At 42.0% G+C, this 25,621-nt stretch overlaps 1 protein-coding gene across 3 annotated transcripts in view; it reads right to left on the bottom strand.

Moving 5' to 3' along the window:
- Positions 1-513: 513 nt before the first annotated feature.
- The window catches only part of NSUN2 (NOP2/Sun RNA methyltransferase 2), a 34,274-nt gene continuing 9,166 nt past the window's right edge, over positions 514-25,621 (bottom strand). Inside the window, exons 6-19 of one of the 3 annotated variants that reach the window (XM_037799153.1) lie at positions 25,183-25,267; positions 23,662-23,854; positions 21,727-21,801; positions 20,636-20,766; positions 11,596-11,669; positions 10,831-10,961; positions 10,354-10,450; positions 8,880-9,043; positions 8,441-8,533; positions 7,519-7,654; positions 6,539-6,619; positions 5,088-5,226; positions 3,438-3,477; positions 514-1,445 (exon numbers count right to left, since the gene is read on the bottom strand). In XM_037799153.1, coding sequence (XP_037655081.1) covers positions 1,154-1,445; positions 3,438-3,477; positions 5,088-5,226; positions 6,539-6,619; positions 7,519-7,654; positions 8,441-8,533; positions 8,880-9,043; positions 10,354-10,450; positions 10,831-10,961; positions 11,596-11,669; positions 20,636-20,766; positions 21,727-21,801; positions 23,662-23,854; positions 25,183-25,267 — 1,731 coding nt within the window. In that variant the 3' untranslated portion in view covers positions 514-1,153. Of the gene's footprint in view, positions 1,449-3,437; positions 3,478-5,087; positions 5,227-6,538; positions 6,620-7,518; positions 7,655-8,440; positions 8,534-8,879; positions 9,044-10,353; positions 10,451-10,830; positions 10,962-11,595; positions 11,670-20,635; positions 20,767-21,726; positions 21,802-23,661; positions 23,855-25,182; positions 25,268-25,621 lie in introns of all 3 variants that reach the window. The other 2 variants (XM_037799154.1, XM_037799155.1) reach the window with 2 other exon arrangements.

Consider the following 25,621-nt stretch of genomic DNA (forward strand, 5'->3'; position numbering starts at 1 on the left):
AATGCACAATTATATGATGGTACTGTGAACAGCTGATTGTACACCATGGATGACTGTATGGTATGTGAATATATCTCAATAAAACTGAATTAAAACAAAACAAAACAAAACAAAAAAAACAAAAAAAGAAAATAGTAATGGGTCTCAATGCTGGAGGAAAATGTGGCTGTAAGAGGCTTTAAGAGAGATAGGGCTGTATTTTCTAAGTGAGAAAATTAAAATTTTTCCAAGGATTAAAAAAAAATTACATTTTGATATTTTAAGCCTGATTGTATTTCAGAAATGTACACATTTACACTCACACCAGAAGTATATGAGTTTCTCTTTCCCACACTCCATTGTTCATAGGCCTTATCAACCGTTAGTAATTTAGTCAATCTACCAATATAAATAATTTCATTTTTTGGCCACTCCTCTTTTTGGTAAGTTGTTTGTTCTCAAAATATAAATCATTTCTGAGTCAAAAAAAAAAAGTTTGTCCTTTCTGCCTCATGAAGAACAAGAGTCAAAGGCATATACCCATTAACTCTTTATTTAACTATCCAAGGATTCCAAACCCCATCTTAAAAATAAAAATTGCAAAGCACACATAAAAACCCCTCCTAGTCGGCATCACAGTTCACAACACAGCGTTCACCTGGAGGAAGTTTACTTTATCCTTTATTACAAAAGGCACAGAAGTCCCTGGGGACTCCGATGATAAACCTCCTGCAGATCCCTGTCGCCTGGCTACTGAGCAAAGCCATCCAACTGGTAAAGCTTCAACAATCTTCCATGGTCCGTATGCAGATGGAGATTCTTTCTATAAATAATAATTTAAAAAAATAACTAAGACCATTACCGGCATAACAGAGGGGACCTGACAATTTCTGTAGGCACAATTTCATTGTGTTTCTTGATAGAAGACTTTACTGTAAAAGCCGACGATTACCAGCAGCAGACACACCAAACCCAGTTTTGCCAAAAAACAAGGTAAAATGAACTCTGAAGAAGCTAAAAAAATAGTTGAATTTCATGAGCTCCATAAAAAAGCAGCCTGAGTCCATTCAAGACTGCTCACGCCGCTCCATCCGTTTTCCGTCTTTAAAAATGTCTACTTGACAGGCCAGAAGTCCTGGCTTGGTTCTGGAGCCACCAGCCTGGAAGGCGTTTCTCAAGAGTGAGGCTGCGCCAGGCTGTGCCCGTCCTCAGCGGGCAGGACAGGCCCCGCCGGTCCACCGGCCCCTTCTGTCCGCTCCCCGCTCGCCTCGTCCCCCGGCTGCTTGGAGCCGGCTGCACTCTTCTCGTCTGTCAGAATAATCCCTTCTTTCTTCTTCTCGTCCAACACCTCCAACCCCATCATCCTGAGATAATGAAACCGCTCATTCTTGGGCACAAAAGCACGAATTGAGGCCTTTCCCCGCCATCCGCATAACACAATGGGACACTGAAGGGTGTCTGGTTTCCTGCAAGTAGAATGAGCCCCGGTGAGAATGAACATTTTCATAATTGCACCTCAAGAATTATTAACATATGACTTAAAAACACCACCACGGAACTACTATTTCAGTACAATCCTAGGGCAGGTTTTCCAAAAGGAAAATCAGTTTTTCATGGTATTATTTTTGAATAACATCAACACTCTGAGATTATCCAATTTTTCCTTCTGAAAGTTCAAGTCATGATGGAATAACTCCCAGATCTGCAGATTTCACAGGCACTTTCAGTGTTACATCTACATCCTCCTCCTCCCTGTAACCCCGGGTGCTACTGACTCACGGAGATTTCCATTAAACATCACTTTGTTTGCCCCTCACAGCTCACATTTTTATAGGTGAAAAACCAAGGTGCCTTCAAGGTTGGGTGACTGTGCCCACATAGCAGAGATGCCGGCCGACCGCAGAACCAGGACTGGGGCCCAGGACAGCCCATTCTTTTGGTCTTGCACGTAATTTGGTCCTGAAAGACCCAGCGAACTGAGCTCCCGGCACACTGGGCTCCGTCTGCTCGGTGTGCCATCATCCAGGGCCCTGGCACCCACTGCTCGAATGGCCGCCCCACCTGTTGCCAGCCGACTGGCTTCGCAGGCGGCACTGACCCCTCCCTCTCCTTAACTGTATTTAGGGTCTATGTTATTCGTTCTGCCCTGTACCAAGTTCTCTGCATATCTCCATTTAATTTCTTCAAATGTGACTCTGGCTTAGCTTTCTGGCTTGTAAAGTCCCTGTTTAATTAAGTGGTGAACGTACTTTCTGCACCAGTGACAACAGGCTGAGGAAGGGAAGACAGAAGGGGTTTCAATTAGATCATTAAAGAACAAATCAACCAAAAAAGAGACAGGCCTGAACCAGGAAGATAGACACAGGATCACTAAAAATGAGGGAAACCCATCAGGACCCTTTCCCACTTATTCTAGGGCAAAGCATGGACAGTAAGTTGATAAAAAGGAATGAGAGAAAAAAAAAGAGAAACTCCCAGACTCCCATCTTCTCCAAAAAAAGGAAAAAAAAAAAAAAAAAAAAATCCTAATAACCCCTGAAGCTGACTTTTCACCTGTATATATCAACTAGTAGAAACCAGTTTTTATAAATGGAAAAGTGAATCCACATTTTAAAATATTCTGGTTTTCTATGTGAACCACATGGAACCATTATTTCTAAGCAGCAGTTCTGGGTCTTTGTCCAGCCACCTCCCCGGCCTGCACTGGCCTCTGGCGGCCTCTTGGCAGCCCCATCAGAATTCAGGCACATGCCCTAACACCTCCCCACTGGAAGCTTTCTCTCCACCCACCACCCTCACCCCAGACAGGCCCATTCACCGTCCTAGAGAAAAGGTCTTAGAAGAGCACATCAGATGCAAACACCCCAAGACAACCTGCCCTGAGGGCTCCATCTCTGCCTGTCCCCCAAGCCCCTCTGAGCCCTTCACCCTGCCTGTATCTTCCTATCTCAAGTTGCATTGTATCTCACAAAGCTAGAGCTGTGCTAGGGGACACCAGTCCTCTGGGCTCGAGGCCTGAGTCTGCCACTCCCCAGCCGAGGAACCCCAGGCAAGCTCCCTGCCCTTCTTCGTCTCTGTTTCCTTCTCCGGCAAGGGGAGACAATGCTGGGGGCCCCTCCCCAGAGGACTCCTAGGAGGACCCAGAGTGGACAAACAGAAATGCTGGACCAGCGCCTTGAGCTCGGTGATGCGCTCAGGGCAGGAGTGCTCCATGCTCACCGTAAACCTGAGCTGGAGGGGCGGGACCCCACCCCCAGCACCTACAGCGCCTGATATGAAACTGGGAACCAACCCACACGGCAGGATCAACGATACAGATGAAAAGAACACTGGCCTCCTCTAACTACTCAATCTCTACATTTGTTCGGTATCATTCAGAGCTTAGAATTAGATTTCTAAAGCAGACGAGTTAAGCCTATGCGTTCACACCCCCCGTCCCAAGACACGTGTGTACTTACCCAGAGTCCGGTTCGTACTTGAGCACGATGCTGCCCTTCCCTGGGAGAGAAACAGACTCGGTTGGCCAAGCTCCTGTGAGTGGATGTGCTACTCTGAGCAGAGTGATGCACCCAATAACGGGTTAAGTATTTTGAGGGAAGAGAACTACAAACTACACTCTGGGCCCCCCAGGATCTGGATGGAAAAAAGCGGTCCTCTGAGTGTATGAGCCATCAGCCAGCAAAGCGCCAAGTTACGCAGCAGAGACCATTTAGAAGCAGAATGAATCAAAGACTTTTGAAGGATTCCAGGGAAAGCTACTTCTTAGCAAGTCATTATCACAAACAGGGACTTTGGGGATTAAACTACCAATGAATTCTCAAAACTCAAGATTAAGTCATAGCTGCACCTCCCCAAAACAGCATGAAGCAAAACATAGAAATTGTCAGATATTATACTGTAGTCACCTAAATGTGAAATTACAAGTACAAACAGTTCCCTTATCCTTTAAAATACTCTTGCTTTTTGCCAGGAACAATAGGAGACAGACCCAACACAGTGTGTTTTATATTCTTGCAGGCCTTCAGTCTTAACATGAATGTGGTGGTTTAGAGCTGTATGTACCCCAGAAAAACATGTTCTAAAACTTAATCCACTCCTGTGGGTGTGAACCCATTGTAAGTAGGACCTTCTGACGAGGTGACTTCAGTTAAGGTGGGGCCCAGCTCCATTCAGAGAGAGAGAAAGAAGCCACAGACCCAGCATCCAGAAGCCCCGTAAGAGAAAGGAGAAGCCCCGAGAGGCCGCTATGTGCACCGACTGCCAGGACCCAGGATCGCCGGCAGCCAGCCCCAGAACGCCCGTCTTCGGGAGGAAAGCATCACCTTGATGATGCCTTCATTCTGGAATTCTCCTAGCCTCAAAACCATGAGCTAACAAATTCTTGTTGTTTAAAGCCAACCCATTACATGGTATTTGCTTGAGCAGACAAGGAAATTAAAACAATAAGAGAGTTGATTATATAACTGCAATGACTGAGTTGTGGAGTTTTCATCAAATTGAGCCAAACCCATTGAACAACAGGTTATGGAAAAAGAAACAAGAAAGAAAGAAACAAAAAAAATCAGAATAGCTTGGCTACTAGAGTGATTTAAAGTGGAAGTTTATGAAATACAAAAGCAGCAGTGCTACCTGTCGCCAATCTTTTAGGCTGGCTAGCACATCTATGGGAACTGCTGGCAAGATTTTACTATTCGCTTAAATGGGACTGATTAAAATGCCAAATGAAACGAACTCAGTTGGCCTCACGTACGTCACGACACAGAAGAACCAACACCAGAGACCCAGTTGCTGTGTTCCCCGCGGGGCCCTTCCCAGGCTCTGTGTCCACCACCAGCCCCTGAACCGCCCAGGGAACCCCCCATCCCTGACCCCCACCCAGTGGGGGCTCTCCAGCCAGGCCCCCAGGCGCCCACAAAGACTCACTGGGGAACTACAGCAACTCTCAAAATGGATTTTGGACCCTTAATATGTTCAGACACTAAATCAATCATGTTTCTAAAAGTCCTCTATAAATTGATATGATCAGTAGATACAAAGCAAAACGTATTAAAATATATGTTTGAGAAAGATGCCCCGAAGCAGAAACACTGACATTCTTATTGTCTTACCCAGGTCCTTGGCTTGATTGTACGTCTCACTACTAAGTTTTCTAAAAAATGGATTTTCCTGTGTTAGTAGTATTTTAACATCTTCCATCGATACAGTAATAATTCTTGAATTAATGAACGGATACAAGGTGTATATTCCCTGTGGGAATAAAAAGAGATCAGCGCGATGCCACTGGTTAGTAGGACAATGATGTCAATCACCAGTACCCAGCATGAACTGGGTGCTACAGCCACTGGGAGCTTTACATGCAGCGTCCGACCCTTGCCACAGCCTGGGGCAGGTGCAGCAACCCCCACCCCTCCCAGAGGAGACTGACCCCACCACTGAGAGTTCAAGAAGCAGTGACATGTCAGTAATGAGGACACTCGAAATTCCCATCTTCGTTCCTAAATACGACAGGAGCCAGAGCTCTTTTAGAGAAAGGGCTGGCTCCAGGGCTGGGACCACACCAAAGGGGCCCAGAGCACCCAACACAGTAATGACTGTAATGGCTCATAACCCACCCAATAAACAGGAACCCAGAAGTCCACACGGACACACAGGAAGAAAAAATACATTGCGGGGGCAGGGGGGCTAAGTTCCTCCTTGTAGTAGAAAGCCAACTAACGCAGGGGGGAAACAGAGAGAGAAAAATCATTTTGCATCCAGCACAGTAGGGATGGATCCAGGCAGGCCTCATCAATGGAGGCTACGGCCAGCAGGTGAGGAGGAAGGGACCCAGACACGGGGCAAAAGACCTCTTTATAAACCACTCATTAAGTACAAAGAGAAAAACACCTTTCCAGGCAGAAACCTGGCAGGCGCCAACTGAAGCAAACGACCAAAGTGGCCGTCACCCCCAGTAGGGCAGCAAGCCCGTCCCACCTCCTCAGAGGATGGGGAGAGGACAAGCCACCAGCTCCAGGGGGCGCCTGCCAAAATGCACAACCCCAAACTCATCCTCACCAAGTGGCAAAACCAAACTGAGGAACAGGCTACCAAATAACTGTACAGCACTTTCCAAAAATAACCAAAAAAAAAGGCTGAGACTGTTCTTGATAAAAGGAGATTAAATAGACATGGCATGCTAATAAGGACATTATCTGAGTAACTGATGTGATCCTGAATATAGACTGTGGATTAGGTAGTAATTTTGCATCAATATCAAATGTTGTCATCTTGATAATTGTAAAACAGATCAGTAAGAGGTAAAAGGCGTGATACCTGTGATTTACTCTCCAATGGTTCCAAGAGAGCGAACAATTGGCATATCTGGGTAAAAGGTATAGGAGTTCCTTGTACCACTGCAACTTTTAAGTTTGAATTACATAAAAATAAAAGATTACCAAAACACTCAATTGCAAAGCAAAGAAAAAACAGTATGTCCTTGAAATTCTAAAGCATTTGCTTTTTGTGCTACATTTGGTATTTATTCACAGCCAGTGCTATTAAAGTCCATCTGCAAAATTACCTCCTGGGCCAACCGGAAAGCACAGTCAAACTCTTCACCACTGTTATTTCGACACCAGACTTTTATCCCCGTGTTAATAACCTGAAAGTGAGAAAATCAGATGAAATGCACACATAGATAAGTTAGGATTTTCAACTAAAACAGGCCCCTCTACCTGGAGGAGGCAGAGCTGTCTATGGCTGCTGAAAAGGAGGGGGAAGGAGAACTGAAAAATGCCTGAAGGTAGTTTGACTCCAACAGGGGCTCTCCACATCATGGCTCAGGATCGACTACTCCTAAATGGCCCTCGGTGGCATGGCGCCTCGTGACAGAATCAAGCCGAGGCCCCTGTCCTACATCCCACAGACTGTCAAGATCAAGGACATTCCGCAGGTCATGGAGCCCCTGGAAAACCCCAGTGGGCACTCAAGACGGGAGCAGGAAAGGCAAATCATGTCTTGGTATTTTTATAAAGTAATATTGACCTTGTGGGTCCTTGAGGGGCTTCAAGGACCTTCGTGGGCCCCAGGCCACTGTCGGAAATCTGCGGCATTTAAGAGATGGGCAATAGGGCCTACACACTGGCAAAGTGATAAAGCAAATGAAAAATGGGCCTGAATATGAAAGAGTGTAAGAAAAAAGGGCAGGACAGATAACAAGGGGACAGAAGAGCAGCAGCCAGTCTCCAAACACCCTGCAGTTCCCCTCCTGGCAGACAAAGCCTAAGCGCCATCCTTGTAACTCTCTCCGGGCTGAGCGGGCATCGCCACGGAAAGGCACCGACCCTCAGGTTACAGAATTCTGGATGGACCACTCAGCCCTGGGCTCCAAGCGCTAAGAGTGCTGATGGCTCTGAAAGCAAAACACCCACTCAGGGACTCTCAGCCATGGTGCACGTGGGGAGAGCCCGGATCTGCTCCTCCCAAATTAAGCATAAGTGGAGATGGAAGGACACACATATCCTTAATTACACATTAGTTACAGGTCTGTGTGAGTTATACCTTCATCCGCTCACTATTATTCAGCAGCACATTCCTCAGCTCCTTAGAAACCATGTAGAGCTGCCTTTTCTTCCCTTCTGTGGTTCGAGTTAACAAATTCATCTTTGGGAATGAAGGATCCAAAGCATAAAATTTCCTGTAAACAAATCAGTGCTGTTTCTACAAGTTCAGTTAAAAACTTGGCAGCTGTCTCTAAACATCTTGCTCTCCCTGACAGAACTCAAGCTGCTCTGACTGCAACGTGGTTTGAGGGTATTCAAGCTTTGCCCCAGATCCCCATCTTCCAAACTTCATCTACCATCCCCTGAAACCTCCAAGCAATTTTGATTTGAGGTAAACCAGCATCAGTAACTTTTACCAAGTGCACACGTTTCTTTCTACTACTCCAATAAAACTTGGCCAGAGAATACCTACACGACTCTAAGACTTTAAGAGGGATTTCTACAAACTTATACAAAGGACTGGTTATCAAAGAACAACGGAAGTGACTATTTAATGAATTTAACGAAGAAGGGATAAAAGACTCAGCCTACTAACCTAAGCGCTTTCCCTCCCTGCTTGGCCCATGAAATTCCTAACTAGGACCCCCCACCTTTGCCCTGTCCCAATCGTCTTCATTTCCTCAACAGGAACAGAACTGGGCAGCCTTGACCATCAAGCTCTAAACTCAGTTGTGTCATTTCCATTTCGAGCTTTAAAAATTTCTTTTGTCTTTACCTTGCATGGTTTGTCTGAATTACCACTCACCTTACATTGAAGGGCTGAGTCAACAACCCCTCAAGTTTCATCCAGCTCTAACATGCAGTTCAACATGCTATAAGTGCTAAATATAAAATGGGAAAATGTGCCCAGCTGTGCAGATTTATTCCTTTGTGTTAAGTTTCTTTAAATGAAAAATTTAGAATACTGAATTAGTCCTTACTGGATAGGTGGGAACAATGGGTCATCTTCAGGAATGAACACAAATGGATCTTCTTTAAATCCAAACAACCTCATTTTCTTTGATGGAGGAGGACTAACAAGAGAATTATGAGATAAATTAATCTGTAATCTGGATAAGAACATTAAATACCAAAAGCCCCCTCATCCTTTCCTACCCAATCCTCACCCCCAGTTCCGGAAAACAGCTGGGATTTTAGACAAGCACCCTCTAGAAAGCAGGTGTTAAAATCTTTTAACTTATGTATACAACATAGAGCAGCACTCACACTGCACGTATGTTCAAACAGAACTGTGAGCCAGTCCTATGCCAGGATGGAAAAAGAAAAGATAGGACCCCAACAGAGGCGGCCCTGGGGCCCATTTAGTCTAAGAGGACCATGGAGACGAGAACATCAGGATCAAGACACAACCCATCTTACCCGCACACGCCGTCTTTCTTATTTCCATCACTCTCTAAACTCTCAGTTGTTTCAAGTACTTCTGTGTCACCAATTTCAGTAACCGGTTTACTTTCCACAGCTTTCCCTTCCATGGGATCTACAGGGCTGGATTTTATGGTTTCTCTTGTCTCTGAAGACTTGCACTGCAAATGCAAGTAAGGAAATGCATTTAGGGAAAATAATCTAAAGTACACAGATACAAGACCAGCTGCAAAGCTGTGCGCTTACTGCACACTTAAAATGCATCCAGTCTGAATTAAGATGTATCATAAAGGGCAAAAGACACACTAGAGTATTTTGAAAACTTAGTATGGAAAAGGAAAGCAATAAAGTATGTCCTTAATAATTTTCACATTGATTACATAGAAATAACGTTTTGGATATATGAGGACAAAATACATTATTAAAATTAATTTCACCCCCCCCCCCCACTTTTTTAATGTGGCTACTAGAAAATGTAAAGCTACATGTGTGCTTCACGTCCTGTTTCTCTCGGATAGCGCTGCTCTAACTGTTCAGAGCTCTACTCCTGAACATGGAGTGTGGGATTTATTAGAGTCCAGAAACCATGTCAAGAGATTTTCAGATTATAACTGAATCCACATGCATCCTACACCAGAAACATACGATTTTACTCCTTTACAACTTTGAGGCTGTATATTCAAATGTCAACCTGGATCAGCTGTACCCCAGAGAAGTGTTGCAGCTCTCTGAGGAGCTGTTTCCTTTCAGTTTCAGCAGGGGCTTAGCATCATCTCTCTTAACTTTCAAGCATGCATCTTAAAGGAATATGGACTTCAGACTTTGATTCCAGGCAATGCTCTGTATTCAAAGAAGCCTGATCAAGAGGAGGACTACACCTGTCCAGAGGCTACTCTGTGTCCAGCCTAGGAGCTGCGGTCCTTACCCAGCCCTCTGCTTCACAGCTTTGCTGACCAAAGGAACCAGGAGCAGTTTAGAGCATTACGAGCAGGCCAGGCCACAGCTACTTCCTTTTAAGCTTGGACAAAGCCTTCCATTCTTCCTGAGAGATAGGATGTAGAAAGGCTGGCTCGATGTTAGCAGAGTTCTGAAGCTCATAACTGGCTGAGACTAACCAACCCAAAGGGGTGACTGAAGCACGTAAGTCAGCTGGGCAGGGCTTCTGATGCTGAGCCACAGAGCCACTTTTAGGTCTCACCACTTTGATCCAATAATTAGACCTAACATGCAGACGGAGTTCAGTCCTCAAACAACTGTCCTTTCCAATGATCTATTCCAAATAAGAAATTCCTGCTTTTTTTGAAAACTCAAAACTCAACTGAATTCCCACACATTCAGGCTCAGCCCTTCTCCAATCCACCAAAATTGTGCTCTTTGCCCTTGTGCTTGTTACGTTGGACTCCAGTGAGTTTCTGCTTCAAATGTATAAAGAGCTCAAATGTAATACTGTTGTTTTGGAACATAAATTTACCTTTGGCTGACGTTTATTCCATGGCATGGAAGATTTTTTCACTAATACTGCCACAAAGAACCCTCCAGTATTTTGATGATGTGGTAATATTCGAAGACTAAAAGGAAAATAAAATTCACTTTTTTAATTGACCCAAAATGCGGTGCTTTATTATTAAGACAAATATTACAAAGATTATCTGAGATAGAAAAGTCATGTCTGATTGTAAATATTCATGCTAATATCTAAGCTTTAAAAAGTTAATATGATACCTGAAGTATAACTACTTAACGCTCTAACCAATTTCACCACTTATAAATGCTTCATGCCAACAGCTAACAACTACAAAGAACTTCCTCCTTGTTGAGGGGTTCAGACACCCTGGGGTCAGCTGCCGACACCACCCAGGCCACGGAGCAGTGCCACACACACTGCCACCCACACCTCAGCCAACCAGGCAAACCAGCCCCCTTGACGCCCGGAGCCCCACAGACCTACCACCGCGCCAGGTTCATCGCCTGTAACTTTGCCGGGTCTTTTGGCGGGAACATGGTGGGTCGAATCTGGGTGTGTCTGCTCTGAGGAACGTCGTCCCAACTGGCAAACCACTGCCCATCTTTTGTCATCACCTACAAAACAAGAGGCACAGCTGCAGATGATCAGCACTACCTAAAACAAGAAAAACCACAAGTGGGATACGATCAAGGGTGATTCTCCTTTCTCCCCAAAGCTCAAAGACAACTAGCAAAAATCAAAATAATGAGACAACCTTTCCAGAACATTCCCCAAATTACATATAATCCATTAAAAACAAGGATGAAATTCTTTAATTCGTTTATTTCCCAAACCAGGAGAACCATTATAAAAAAGTATTTTCCATGTTTTTTTCTTTTTTATAAACAAGGTTAAGATTCCTTCTGGCTTAAAACTGAAAAGTGAATTGCTTCACACTAGAATCAAAGCTTGAATTCCAGCCAATAAAAAAATAAAGCAAAGCTATACTTATGAGAATAAGAATAAACAAAGCTGCTTTCTATATGCAAAAAAAGGCAAGAAAACTTTTCCATTTGCGAAGAAAAATATTAGTATAGTCATACCATTAGTCATTAAAAATAATTTTGAAGTTACATCTAAACTACATAAATAAATGCAGTACTTATTCAGCATGCCCAAGTGTGGATGCTTTAAAACCTGAAGTTCATATTAGGTCTGTTCACAGCTGCATTTCCGATTCCTGAATTAAAGGCCTCACAGAAATATTACCTTCCACTCCATGATTCCAGGCATCCACTTTAATCCTGGCAATTCAGAGGAAACATCAGCAAGCTCCAAAGCACCTGTGCATCAAATAAAGGGGAAAAAAACCTCAAAAATGCGTTGCACGTTATGTTAAGTGAAAGAACCAACTGCAAAAGGCCACAGATTGTCTAATTCCATTTCTATGAAACGTCGAGGGACGGCAAATCCAGAAAAGAAAGCCACAGAGTGGTGGACCAGGGGCAGGGGATGCAAATGTGCCTGCAGGGTCTTTCTGGGGTTGACGGAAACGGGCCAAAGGTGGACTGGGGCAAAGGGTGCAGAACTGGGTAAATTTACTAAAATCACTGAATTATACCTTAAAAAGAATGAATGTTATGGTATGTAAATTTCAGTTCAATAAAGCCATTTAAAAAAAACTACACCAGTAAACAGAAGAACACTGAATCCAAGGCTCCACTGAGAAAGCATGTCTGCACACACCACCAGGCTAGGATTCAGCTGGCTTGGTTTGTCTCCTTATTTCTAGACACACACCAGTCAGGCTGATTTTGAACTTCACACCTTTCTATCTAACAAACATCACCAGAACCAAAAAGCAACATTTCAAATAAACTGGGGAATATTTTAAACACTCAGCTTTAAGCCTGAGGATCTTTTCTAAAATTGCCCATCAGAACCCCATCAGTTCAATTTTAAATATCCTGAGTCTTAAATGTCTCCAGTAGCAGTGTTACAAAAGCTAGGAGATGGGACCAGGAGAGGAAACCTTTTAAACTAGCCACCTTCACAGGTACACATTTAAAAGTCTCATGGAAAGAGAAAATCTAACAAAGCCCCATGGAAAAGGTATGAAAACATGGACAACTGTTAAAATAGGCAACAGAACACCCAAGGTCAACAAGGAAAGCAAGAAGCATTCACAGAAGCATCTTACTGACTTCCAATTTTCTATCCATTCTTAACTTTTAAAAGTTCATACTAAATACAAATGGACAGAAACTAGTTTCCTCAATCAAACACCACCCAGTGGCCTCACACATGAGGGTAACTGTTCTCTGCCACCATTTGGGCTAGAAACCACCAGGGCTGACCCTGTGTTTTGCTGACTGAATGTTATCAGCCACCCTTCCTCCAACTACGCTTGGGAGTCCTTCCAGGTGGAGAGCACTTTCCCTCAGGTCAGAATCCCTGCTTAAACCCACTCGCACAGCCAAGGGACTTCCAACAAGGGGCAAAGTCCACTCAGTGAGGAAATAGTTTAACAAATGGTGCCGGGGAAACTGGATGGCCACACACAGAAGAGTCAATTTGGACCCCTAACTCACACCATATACAAAATTTAACTCGAAATGAATCAATGACCTAAATGTAAGAGCTAAAACTACAAACTCTTAGAAGAAAACACAGTTGAAAATCTTTACGACCTTGCATCAGGCCATGACACCAAAAGCAGGAGTAACAAAAAAAAATGGATAAATTGGACGCAATCAAAATTAAAAGTTTGTTGTGCCAAATTTGTGTCAAAGGACTTTATAGTGAAAGTGAAGACACCCACAGAATGGGAAAAAATATTTGGAAATCATATATCTCAATAAGGATTTAATATCCTGACTGCATAAAGAACTGCTACAGCTCAACAAAGAGTTGAAAGCAGGAACTTAAACAGATATTTCAGTTAGCCAAAAGGTGAAAGCAACCATCAACAGACAAATGGATAAACAAAATGTGGTACATACGATGGAATATCATTCAGCTCTAAAAAGGAATGAAGTTCTGATATATGCTATAATATGCACGAACCTTGAAGACATCATGTTGAGTGAAATAAGGCAGACACGAAAGGACACATCTTATATGATTTCACTTATATGAAACACAAGTACATAGAGACAGACAGTAAACTACAGGTTACCAGGTGCCAGGGTGAAAGGGAGAATGGGGAGTTAATGCTTACTGGGTACATAATTTCTGTTCCAGGTGTTGAAAAGGTTTTGGTAATAAATGGTGTTGATGGTAACACAACGCTGTGTTTAATTCTCACCACTGAATTGCACACATATAAGCAGTTAAAATGGGAAATTCTGTGTTGTATATATGTTAGCAAAGTAAAAATTAAATTTTAAAATCCCTAGCAACTGCTTGGGGACACACAGGATCCCCCAAATTCCGCTAATTCTCAGATGAAGCCTTGCCCCGTCCAATGACTCCCCCAGGGCAAGGGCATGTCTGAGGACCTCGATTAACAGTCTGCAGTGCAGCTGGAAAGCCACCATCTGCAAAAAGACAGCTGCTGGAGCACTGCCTACCCAGGACCAACCGGAGACGGCCTGCCCAACAAGACGTAAAGGAAGAATAAGGGACCTACTCGTGAAATAACACGCTGCAAATTAATGCATTTCAATTCTTGTTGTTAACAGGGAAAAAATCCTACTAAGATATATTCAAATGTTAAGTGAAAAAGCAGGGTATAAATTGAGGTAGACACAACCAAAGCTCTCCAATAGTGCACAAAACTAGAAGGAAACATTACACAAAGATACAGGGCGATGTTTTCTCCCCACTTTCACTTCCAGTAACTTTCAGTAGATAAAGCAAAGAAGCCTTACTTTAGAAGCATAGGCTTTCACTTCATTGCTCGTTACAGTTAACAGGCAAAGATCCATGCAATCCTTTCATTTGAAGGAAAAGAATCCATTTAATTTCTTTCAAAATAAGAAAGCCCAGGAGAGTTGGCTCAACACGGTACCCATCTGAGCTCTGAATCCCCTCTGTGAGGCAGGTGCGCTCACCCTACCAAGTACTTGCCCCTTCTCCCCCGCCCCCCACCCAATGCTTCCTTCTTCCTTGTGTGTGTGGGTGGGTGGGGGAGTTCCATTTCCATTAGCATTAAGAGTCTGCCCCCGCCCGCCTCAGGCACTTGGACCCTGGGGAGGTAAAATGATCTGATTCTTGAACTGGGAACATCACGACATGAATCCCTTCTCTGCTTTGATCCTCTGAGTTTTACAGAGGACTGTGCCCTTTGAGCAAAGCTCCACTGTAACCTATCGTCAAGGATCTTCTTTGATGCGGGGGGAAGGCTGGGCTGAAGGGAGGTAGGGGATGAGCCTAATTCTAAATTTGAAAACAAATTACCATCTTTATTAGTAACAAAGATGACATTTCAGCCTCATTTACCCTGCTCTTTTATCTTATCTCTCAACTGGTTCAGAACTTGGACCAGGAAAGAGGATGCTATCCATTGGGCTCTGAAAAGAAGATACCCCCTCCCCTACTCCCACAAATGCACATTAAAGGAAATAAAGTCAATAATAACCTACAAACTTGGTGGTGCATGAAAAGATTCTCAAGCGATCTTTCAGAAAACCAACAACAAGAAAATCCTAACTACATGAAGAGGAATAAGCCTATCTGAGAATCAAGAAAGGCCAATTAAAACCCAGTTTAAAAGAAGATTTTGCTCATCCAACTCACCAGACAGGGTGAGGACACATGGCGCTGTGCCACAGAGCAATTCTTTACCTTTGTTTTTCCCTTATTGCGATCCCTACCCTCCAGTGTTTTCCTTTTCTTTCCCTAGTTGCTCCTCTTCCACTTTGCCCTGGATTGCCCCTGCTTATTCTTAATTTTTGAGGTGGGGGCACTGTCTGACTCTGTCCACTCACCAGCAGGTATCAGTGGGTTGTCTAGAAGATGCTGCATCCCCTGGCTGCGGTAAACAGAGCCAAGACAACAGAAGGTGAACCAAGACCCCACGGAATTTAGGTGACACCCTTGTATCTAGCTACTGCTTCAACAGTTGAGAGGTTCAGGGGGAAGATGAGGATGGCAGAAGGCATAAGGAATGCAAAGGATGAAGACTGGGAGAGCCTCACGGTGAGTTACCTGCCCCTGCAAAACACAGCCAGTGCCAGAAGCAGCAGGCAGGAGCTCTGCCTGAATGGCGGCAGTCGTGGCTACAAGATATGTGGGGGAAACATCTCAGAGACTTGATCTCGCGGCCACGTTAGGAGACTCCAGGCTAAAAACGTAATGGGAAGATAAGGGAAATGTTAATGGAAAGAGTCAGGCAGACGGGAGGTAGGACAGTAAGTACAGAAGCTGTGGACTACAAGCAGATGCAGACTCTGCAGTGCTAAGTAAGAGCTTTTCCCCCAAGGGATAAGCGGACCAGCCTCTGGCTCCAGCCCTGCCATTTGCAGGCCGGGTGATGCTGGGCTGCATTACTAACTTTTCTGGGAAGTCTCAATTTCTACATTCATTAAATACCAGAGACTGGCAAGCTGTAGGGGATCTGTGACCCTTGAAGTTGTCATTCAAAGGGTGACAAGACTCCCAGAAGACACATAACCAGTGGGCTATAATCCAATCGCAAAAGCCCACCTAGCTCTGAGTAGAAAGCTCTTATTAAAACAATAGGTGGAGCCAGAAAAAATTACACAGTGATAATACTTAATTATTAATACTTAATTCTCCAACAGAGGCTTAACAGGGACTAACAAAGGCTTAAAGAATCGAGAGCATGAAGCTAAGCAACCTGAGATGGGACCTTAACCACCCAATCCAGGAGAGGAAAACCTCTTGCCAAGAAACCACAAGGAAGGAGATATTTAAAAAGACAGTGGCCGAACTTGGGCAAGATGGCCGCATAGAGGGGAGTGGAAGCTAAGTAGTCCCCCTGGAACAACTAAAAAAAACCACAAACAACTAGTAAATAATCTGGAATAACTGCGGGGGGACAAACGAGACCGTCCACTCATCATACACCAACCTGAATTGGGATGAATGCCCAAGATCACAGCATAAAACCTGTGGTAAAACTTGCAGATACAAGTCGCGAGACCCCCTCCCCCATAGTCCGAGCTGCAAAGCCTCGTGGTGCCAGAGAGAAGCTCTCTCCCAGCAAGTGAATATAGCTCAGCTGAGCTCCAACTGGGGTTTTAAGTAGCAAGTGTGAACTGCTCACTACAGGTACGAATCCCAAAAAAACAGAGAGAGGCTTTGGGGGACAAGTGACCTTGGAGAGCTGGAGGGTCGCCTTGGATTAGGTCTGAAGGGCACTATCTGTTACTTTTTCGGCTCAGTGGAGAAAGCCCCAATCATTTTCAGTTTCCAGGGCTGTGACTCAGAGAAGGGTGGAGACAGCACAAGCAGAGAAAGAGAGACCATTGAAATGCTAATGACCTCCCCCTAGGGGGTCTATCTTCTCTAACAGGAAAGGGGTGGGGACCTTTCCATTCGGAACCAGACCCCAGAGCCTGGGGGAACACGGCCATACCTCCTCACACCAGTCAAGAATTATAGGCTAACAGGCATCACCTGCTGGGCAGAAAAGCACAGTGACCTGAGGCATCAAAGGCTGGAGCAATTTTCTAAGACACACCCACAGGGAAACCAGATACTGAATATTTCTTCCCTCTAGGACCTGAGCCTGTTCTGGTCTGGGAAAACCTGATTTGGATAACCAAGGAAACCATGCCTAGACAACAGAAAATTACAACCTATACTAAGAAAAACAAAGTTATGGCCCAGTCAAAGGAACAAACGTACACTTCAACTGAGATACAGGAATTTAAACAACTAATGCTAAATCAATTTAAAAAGTTTAGAGAAGATATTGCAAAAAAGAGATAGAGGCTGTAAAGAAAACACTGGGCATACATAAAGCAGAAATCGAAAGCTCAAAAAAAACAACTAGTAGAATCTATGGAAATGAAAGGCACAACACAAGAGATGAAAGACACAATGGAAACATACAACAGCAGATCTCAAGAGGCAGAAGAAAACACTCAGGAACTGGAGAACAAAACACCTGAAAGTCTACACGCAAAGGAGCAGATGGAGAAAAGAATGAAAAAACATGAGCAACGTCTCTGGGAACTTAAGGATGAAACAAAGTACAATAATGTACGTATCATTGGTGTACCAGAAGGAGAAGAGAAGGGAAAAGGGGCAGAAGCAATAACAGAGGAAATAATCAATGAAAATTTCCCATCTCTTATGAAAGACATAAAATTACAGAACGAAGAAGCGCAGTGTACTCCAAACAGAATAGATCTGAATAGGCCTATGCCTAGACACTTAATAATCAGATTATCAAATGTCAAAGACAAAGAGAATCCTTAAAGCAGCAAGGAAAAGCGATCCATCACATACAAAGGAAGCTTAATAAGACTATGTGCGGATCTCTCAGCAGAAACCATGGAGGCAAGAAGGAAGTGGTGTGATATATTTAAGATACTGAAAGAGAAAAACCACCAACCAAGAATCCTGTATCCAGCAAAGCTGTCCTTCAAATATGAGGGAGAGCTCAAAATATTTTCTGACAAACAGACAATGAGAGACTTTGTGAACAAGACACCCACCCTACAGGAAATACTAAAGGGAGCACTACAGAGTGATAGAATACAGGAGTGTGCGGTTTGGAACACAATTTTGGGAGATGGTCACACAACAATGTAAGTACACTGAACAAAGGTTAACTAGGAATACGGTTGAGAGAGGAAGGTTGGGAGCATGTGAGACACCAGAAGAAAGGAGGAAAGATAAAGACTGGGACTGTGTAACTTGGTGAAATCTAATGTGTTCAACAATTGTGATAAAATGTACAAATATGTTCTTTTATGAGGGAGAACAAGCAAATGTCAACCTTGCAAGGTGTTAAAAATGGGGAGGCATTGGGGGAGGGATGCAGTCAACATAAACTAGAGACTGTAACTAATAGAATCATTATATTATGCTTCCTTTAATGTAACAAAGGTGATATGCCAAGGTAAATGCAGATTAAAGGGGGGTATAGGGGAGGCATGTTAGACACTTGACATTGGTGGTATTTTCTGATTCTTTACTCTACTTTGATTTAAGGTTATTTTTCCTTTTGCTGCTTCCTAGCTGTCATTTTTTTTTTCCTCTTTCTTTTGCCTCTCTACCTTCTTTGACTCCCTCCTGTCTTGTGGAAGAAATGTAGATGCCCTTATATAGATAGTGGTGAAGGTGGTGAACACATAAATATATGATTTATACCGAGAACCATCGATTATTTACTTAGGATGGAATGTATGGTGAGTGAACAAAACCATATAAAAAAAAAAATGGGTTGATGACAAAACCTCGAGGGCAATATACTGATAAACTGAGTGAAATAAGCCAGACACATAATGACAATTATTGCAGGGTCTCACTGATAGGAATTAATTATAATATGTAAACTCATAGACATGAACTATAAGGTACCAAGATACAGGACGAGGCTTAAGAATGGGGAGTGGTTGCTTAGTATGAGCAGAATGTTCAATTAGGATGAACTTAAATGTTTGGAAATGAACAGGGGTGTTGGTAGTAAGATGTGAGAATAACTAACAGCGCCGAATGGTGTGTGAATGAGGTGGAAAGGGGAAGCTCAGAGTCATACATGTCACCAGAAGGAAAGTTGGAGGTCAAAAGATGGGAATGTATAAAACTGAATCCTATGGTGGGCAATGTCCATGATCAACTGTACAAATACTAGAAATCGCTTCCATGAACCAGAACAAATGTATGACAATACAATTAGAAGTTAATAATAGAAGGGCATATAGGGAAGAAATACATACCTATTGCAAACTATAGACTACAGTTAGCAGTATTTCAACATTTTTTCATAAACAGTAACAAATGTACTATACCAACATTACGAGTTGACAATTGAGGGGGGTTGGTTAGGGATAGGGGAGGATTCGAGTTTCCTTTTCTTTTTTCATCTTTCACTTTATTCTTGTCTGGAGTAATGAAAAGTTTCTAAAAATTGAACAAAAATTAAGTGTGGTGATGGATGCACAGCTGTATGAGGGTACCCAAGGGCAACTGATTATACACTTTGGATCTCTGGATAATTGCATCGTATCTGAACAATCCCAATAAAAATTAAAAAGGAAAAAAAAAAAAAAAAAAAAGACAGTGGCCACTAGTGAAGAAAGCAGTCTTAGAATCCACACATAATGGAACTGGCCCCTGAGGTCTGAGGAGTGAATAGCAATCAGGAATGCAAATTTACATAAATGCAAACTTGATTTTCTCTGTTTCTAACAGATAGGAGACCAGACTGTGGCAAGGGACAGATGAGGTGTTTGTGTTATTCAAGTTAACAGGGATTCAGATTCTTCTAAAATTCCTAGCTAACTGCAGACAGAAATCTGAAATAGTTACTACAGGTTTAAATAGTTCTACCATCTGATCCCAAAAACATCTTGGCATGTTTTTATTATGGTTAAATTTATGATTAAATTATATCCTCCATAATCCTTCTATTCACTCACCTTTTGAAATAAAATACTACCAAAAACATGGAGATGGTGGCCACCCAAAAAATCACTGAGAAATCACATCACATAAGCATAGAAATATAAAATAAACCAAACCCACTGAATCCCAGTGGACTCTGAAGGCATTTCTGTGTGGGACTCAGGACACAGCACTCCAGCCGCAGGCACTGAGGGCAGAACTGGGAAGACAGCAGATGTGGAGCTCGCCTCCCGAAGGCCGGTTTAAACTTTTGCCTCGACTCACTCACATGCATGCGTGTCACCCAACGTGCTACTATTCTAATTCTAGAAAGTAGTAAGTTCGAAACTTCTCATGAGTTGGCTTTAAGGAGAGTATAATACGAAAGGTTAACATTTCAGCATTACATAAATGAGGAAATAGTATTTTACTTCAAACATGGAAACTGCTGTTTCCGAACATATTGTACTATCTGTCCCATTGCTTGGTACAAACCAGCATGGTAAGGATCTGACACAGTCATTCAAACTTACAAAGACTGAGATTGGCAAAGCCCCTTGTTTTACAACCAAAAATTCCTAATAATTCATGAAACAAGATAAATTCATCATAAAAGCATATTTTTAATTAGGTATATTTCCTTTTAGGATTTATCATTATGGGTCAATCATACGAGCAAATGTCCAGGAAAAGGTCTGGCAGGATACACACCAGTGTTTATAGCAATAAAGAAAAATTCTGAAAATTATATAATTTTATTAGAAGACTCAACAAGCCTGGTTACCTTCGCTTTTCTCCAGCAAAGACGCTATGACGGCTTCGTCCTCGATGGGGTTCAGCGAGCACGTAGAATACACCATTCTACCACCTTCTGCCAGCTGCTCAGCGCCTCGTGTCGCAATCCGGAGCTGTAAGCTAAGGATCAGGCGCTCGGTCACCAAGAGAACAAACACAGCCAGGAGAGCACATTTATTAAAAGCACTTCTTTTCAAAATTGCACAGATCAGAAGTTTGTACGACAAAGTCTTCTGACAACATACAGAGTACTCCAGATACAATAAACAGCTCCTTAAAATCTAAGAAAAAAAGTTTTTTAGGTTCTAAGTGAAGGTACAGTAAACCCATATACAAATATACAAAGGATTACCAATTTTTGATAGGAAAATCGTATTTTTACAAGTATGGAGGCTTTTCTGTTTGGCTTAATACATTTAATAGGGAAGTTCATTCATTATATCGAATTCTTTCTGTAAATAGCTTTACACTTTGCTTGCCAACACGTTGGGAAAAGTTAACAGAATAAAATCATTAATTATATCGATTTTCTTTGTTAGCATAAACACTTGAGATCACCCATGCCTGTATAGCTAAGAATGTTTCATCTTTAACATTAAATGAGAAAACAATACAAAGCTTTGTGGACAGTATCACAGACAATCATGGCTGCTGGAAATAGGCTTTTATGGATTCCCCCTGCACAAGCAAGAGCAGAATTCCCCAGGTGTGAACAGCAGTTACCTTCAAGTGTGACACTGTTTTTTTCTTTCTACTTTTAAGAATTTTTCAAAGTCTGTTCAAAGGACACTTTTTTATCCTCATTATGAAGCCAAACAAAAACATTTCTAAAAGCTCAAAACATTAAGCTAAATGATAGCACAAAGGAATAAAAACTTGGGAGGAGAAATTAGTAAGACATTAAGACATAAATGGTTATTTTGTAGAAAAATACACTATTAATTGTTACAGAAAATTTTTATAGAAGATAACTGAATTACACTATTAAGACATGTGGACACTTATGCAATTTAACACTAAGTCTTTATTAATCTATTTTATCAAACCATACAGCCAATTATGAAGTTTTACTTTAGTTACCCATGTAGCTGCAAGCTATTCAAGGTAGTCCACTTTTTCCAAACATCGATGTTCTTTCTCATAGTGCCATCTCCACTGGAAAGAAAGAAATTTAACAATTTAAAACTTCACAGGTAGTTTAACAGGTATGCCATATTCTCAAGCTATCATTATAAATAATAATTAGAAAACAGTTCTCACATCCACCAATCAATATTTTATTTGTTTTAGAAACACTAATACATTATACTTTTTAAATTTCCTTCAGTTTTCAAGTCAACATAGAAATAACAGATTTCAACAGGAAACCTCACTCGAAACTTTGAGAGAGATTTATGTGCTTCCATTTGGGAAAAGTACTAGCAAAACTAATTAACGGAACCGGAACACAGAATCTAAGATGTTTTGATCCCGCTACTTTGAAAGTCAGTTAACTGACAATGACATTTTAATCAGAACTAGATGAACAGCAATAAATTTACATTCATAAGGAATTTTCTGCAGCAAATTCCTTTAAGCTAAGAACTTAATTTCCTTACCAAGTTTTTTCTATACATCAGTTTAAGCTTCTCTGATTTCCTACTTTAATTTGGTGAAAATTATTTTCACATTTTAATTAATGAAAATTATTTCCATGTAAATTTTATAATAAACTTGATTCACTAATGCTGTCATTTATCAAATTTTATCACTGAAGTTTTTCCAGGTGTAACTGCTACCTCTGCTGGTTTTTCAATAGTTTTGTTTTTCCTAGGTAGTCTAGTCATAATGTCCCTGAGCTGAAAGCTCTGCAGAATGGAAATGTCCTGTGTGGTCTAATTCCTGCTTTCACAGGAATTCCCTGGTTCGTATGGTGGTGGCTTAACAGTCCACCATAATTTTAGGAACTTTCTCAGGCTGGGAATTATTGCTCGTAAGTTCACTACACTCTCAAAATATGATACAAGAAATGAGTTATATATGTCTGATCAAAAGAAAAGCAGGGGTGGGAAAATATCTGACCCATAGGAAAAGTAGAAAATTATGGTCAAAAGAAAAAAGGAATCCAGTCAAGGACCTATTTTAAATTTGACTTTAAAGAGGAATTTCTTTAGGTATTTTAGTACCCAGTGCTAGCCGTCAGGTACAAATTTAAAACCGAATTCTGCCACCAATACTAAACCTGATACTTGTTAAACGAAACTGTAATTCTTTCATAATGACATGTTGTAATTAGGCATGATGTTTAGTGCTGATATTAAAGTTTTGTGGCAGTTTTCTTGTACTCTGGTCTTGACAAATATCTGTTGCTCAGAAAGTATTGAAAATCCATAATTAATGCCTGTGTCACTGCCTCTGGGAATTTAACAGACTCTTTTAGCTTTTTCTTTTTTGAAAAAGTCAGTTATTGTTATGCCGTGAAATTATTTTGCTCATAAAATCTAAAATTTATAGATAAAATGTGGTGAAAGGCTCTTGTAAAAATACAGCCAAATGAGTTTTTCCAGGGTTTGAACTTCTATTATAAAAATTTATTATTATAAAAACCTAACGTGATTACACATTACCCCAAGACAAAGGCTTTTACATATTCATCAGAAGTACAAATATAAACACTAGGGATGTGCAAATCATTCCAAATTAAGAACACCCTGGAACATGTCCCAGTGAGACTTTGCAACTCTCTCATGTGCTTTCTTCCAATCCCTCTGAGACTGTCACCAAAACGCAGCATTCTGTGCCTCTCTGCTGAGTCCCTGCAGCTGGGCTCCGTCCCTGTGTCATCACACTATGATTCCATGAGTCCCTCTCTTGGTTTACGCTCATGCGGTCTTGTTCTCCTTTCATACTCGCTGCCACCAGACCCATGTCATGCACAATTAAGCATGTTTTCACGTGCAGGTCCATTTTGGTCCGCATTTGATCTGACTTCCCTAGCAGATGTGGGGCTTTCTGGCCTCTTGGTAACATAAATACCTGCAGGGGACATCACACAAAATGCGATCGTAGAAGAGAACCTCTTTCCTCCCACCCACGTCGATCTGCAGCCTGGGGATGCTGGCGGCATCGTGGTTCACCACCATGATGCAGGGGCTGCTGAGCCTCTTGGCCTGGTGCACCAGCAGGTAGCAGCGCTTGTTGTCCACATCATTCGCGATGACAAACCCCTCTGAGGATGAAAGATGGCAGTGTCAGGGGAAAAGGAGGAGACGCCAAATAATGCCCTGAAATAAATCCCCTCTTGTTGGTGGGTAAGAAGCAGCGGTCGACCAAATGAGATCCAAGCTCACGATCTGCTAGAAACACATACATGATCCAAGAAAAGGAAGCACAGGTTATAGGTGAGTGGATTTTATGGACACTTGCAATTTCAAATCTTCAAGATTCATTTGTTCAGTTACTCACTATGTACTAATTACTGTGCCAAAAATGTCTTCTCGATTATTAACTATGAATTACCTTGGGGGGCTGAGGGGAGAGAGGAGGATGGAGAAAACAGCAGGATCACCTGAAAGGGGTTCTGCTGATCCCCAGGGGACTCTGGCCTGTATGCCTGGCTAAGAGCTACCACCGGCAAGTTTACTGGGTGCTACGCCTTCTCATGACTGGTTCCTCTCTCACCTCTAGAAAGAGGCAAACATGTCTAATAAAACTTTATGATTAATATCGCTCTTTGAAAACAATAAATAATACAAGAAATTGATAATATCAGAAGAATTCACTCCTGCTGGACATCAAGGCTCTTTACTACCAATTCAGAGAAAATAATTAAAAACAGGGAACAGTAAAGTCTTTTTAGCAAAGATACTATAACACAGAAAAAAAGGACTTTAAAAACCCATGGCTAGCCAGCACATCCATTAGAACAGGATTAGAGCAGTTGTCTTAGACAAAAGAAAGATGAGAGAAAGTTTGATACAAAGATTAGAAGACTCTAACAAGCAATATGTAACCGAATTTGATTTTCATTTCTTAAAAAAAATCCCTATAAAGGGGCATCTGTGTTACTGTGATTAATAGCTGGCACTTTCTGAGTCCTTCGCAATCACTGCCTTTTAACATTCCTGAGTTAATCACTGATATTCCACCTCCTACCTGATGTCTAAATGTCACATAACTGGCCTAGCAAATGGTGGCAGGACTTGAATCCCTGGGAATCTGATGGCAGTGAGGTGACCAAAAAAAGGTGAAACTGTTACAACTAAAAATTCCAACCGTGACATCTACCCACTGAAGCTTAATAAAGAAATGCCGGCTCTTTTATACAACACACACATGGTTCTAAAACACAGGCTTTCAAGAGCATGAAAGTATTGGCTTGAGAACTACCAGCGACATGTGCAAAAACGCCCCATTCTTCCTTCAGTCGACAAACACCCACCTGCATGTCACAGGCGACTCCAGGCTCTAATTAGCAGGCAATGTTGCATCTTTTTCCTCTTCTACAACCCAGCAAAGTAGCATTCCTACCCTTCCAAAACCAAGTTCAGTGCATACCTGGAAAAGGGACATTCATGTCCGCATGTAGCATTTCAATTAATTGTGTGGTCTTTGATCCAGGGGCTGCACACATATCTAAAATCTATTAATAAAGCAAGAAAATGCTTGATGTTTTTACATTAAGAAATCAAATGGTCTACATGTAATTTAGAACAATTTTATGAGTCATTCTAGTATTCTGATTTGTATTCTAAGATCTAAATACATTCCTTTACAGAATGAATCTACAGCATAATCTACTTCACTTAGAGGGATCCCATAATATATAATTCCCTCCAAAATCACAGAATGTAACAATACTGTGTCCACAGGGGAGGTGAACAGAACGACACTACAAACCAGTGAAAGCATAAACTTAGAGTTGAAAGAGTAAAGCACCAAATGCAGGAAACACTTTAACATGATGCTTAAGGGACAGGCTGCCTGGGTTTGAATC

This window comes from Choloepus didactylus, chromosome 11 (genome assembly GCF_015220235.1).
Source record: "Choloepus didactylus isolate mChoDid1 chromosome 11, mChoDid1.pri, whole genome shotgun sequence".
Lineage (NCBI taxonomy): Eukaryota > Metazoa > Chordata > Mammalia > Pilosa > Megalonychidae > Choloepus > Choloepus didactylus.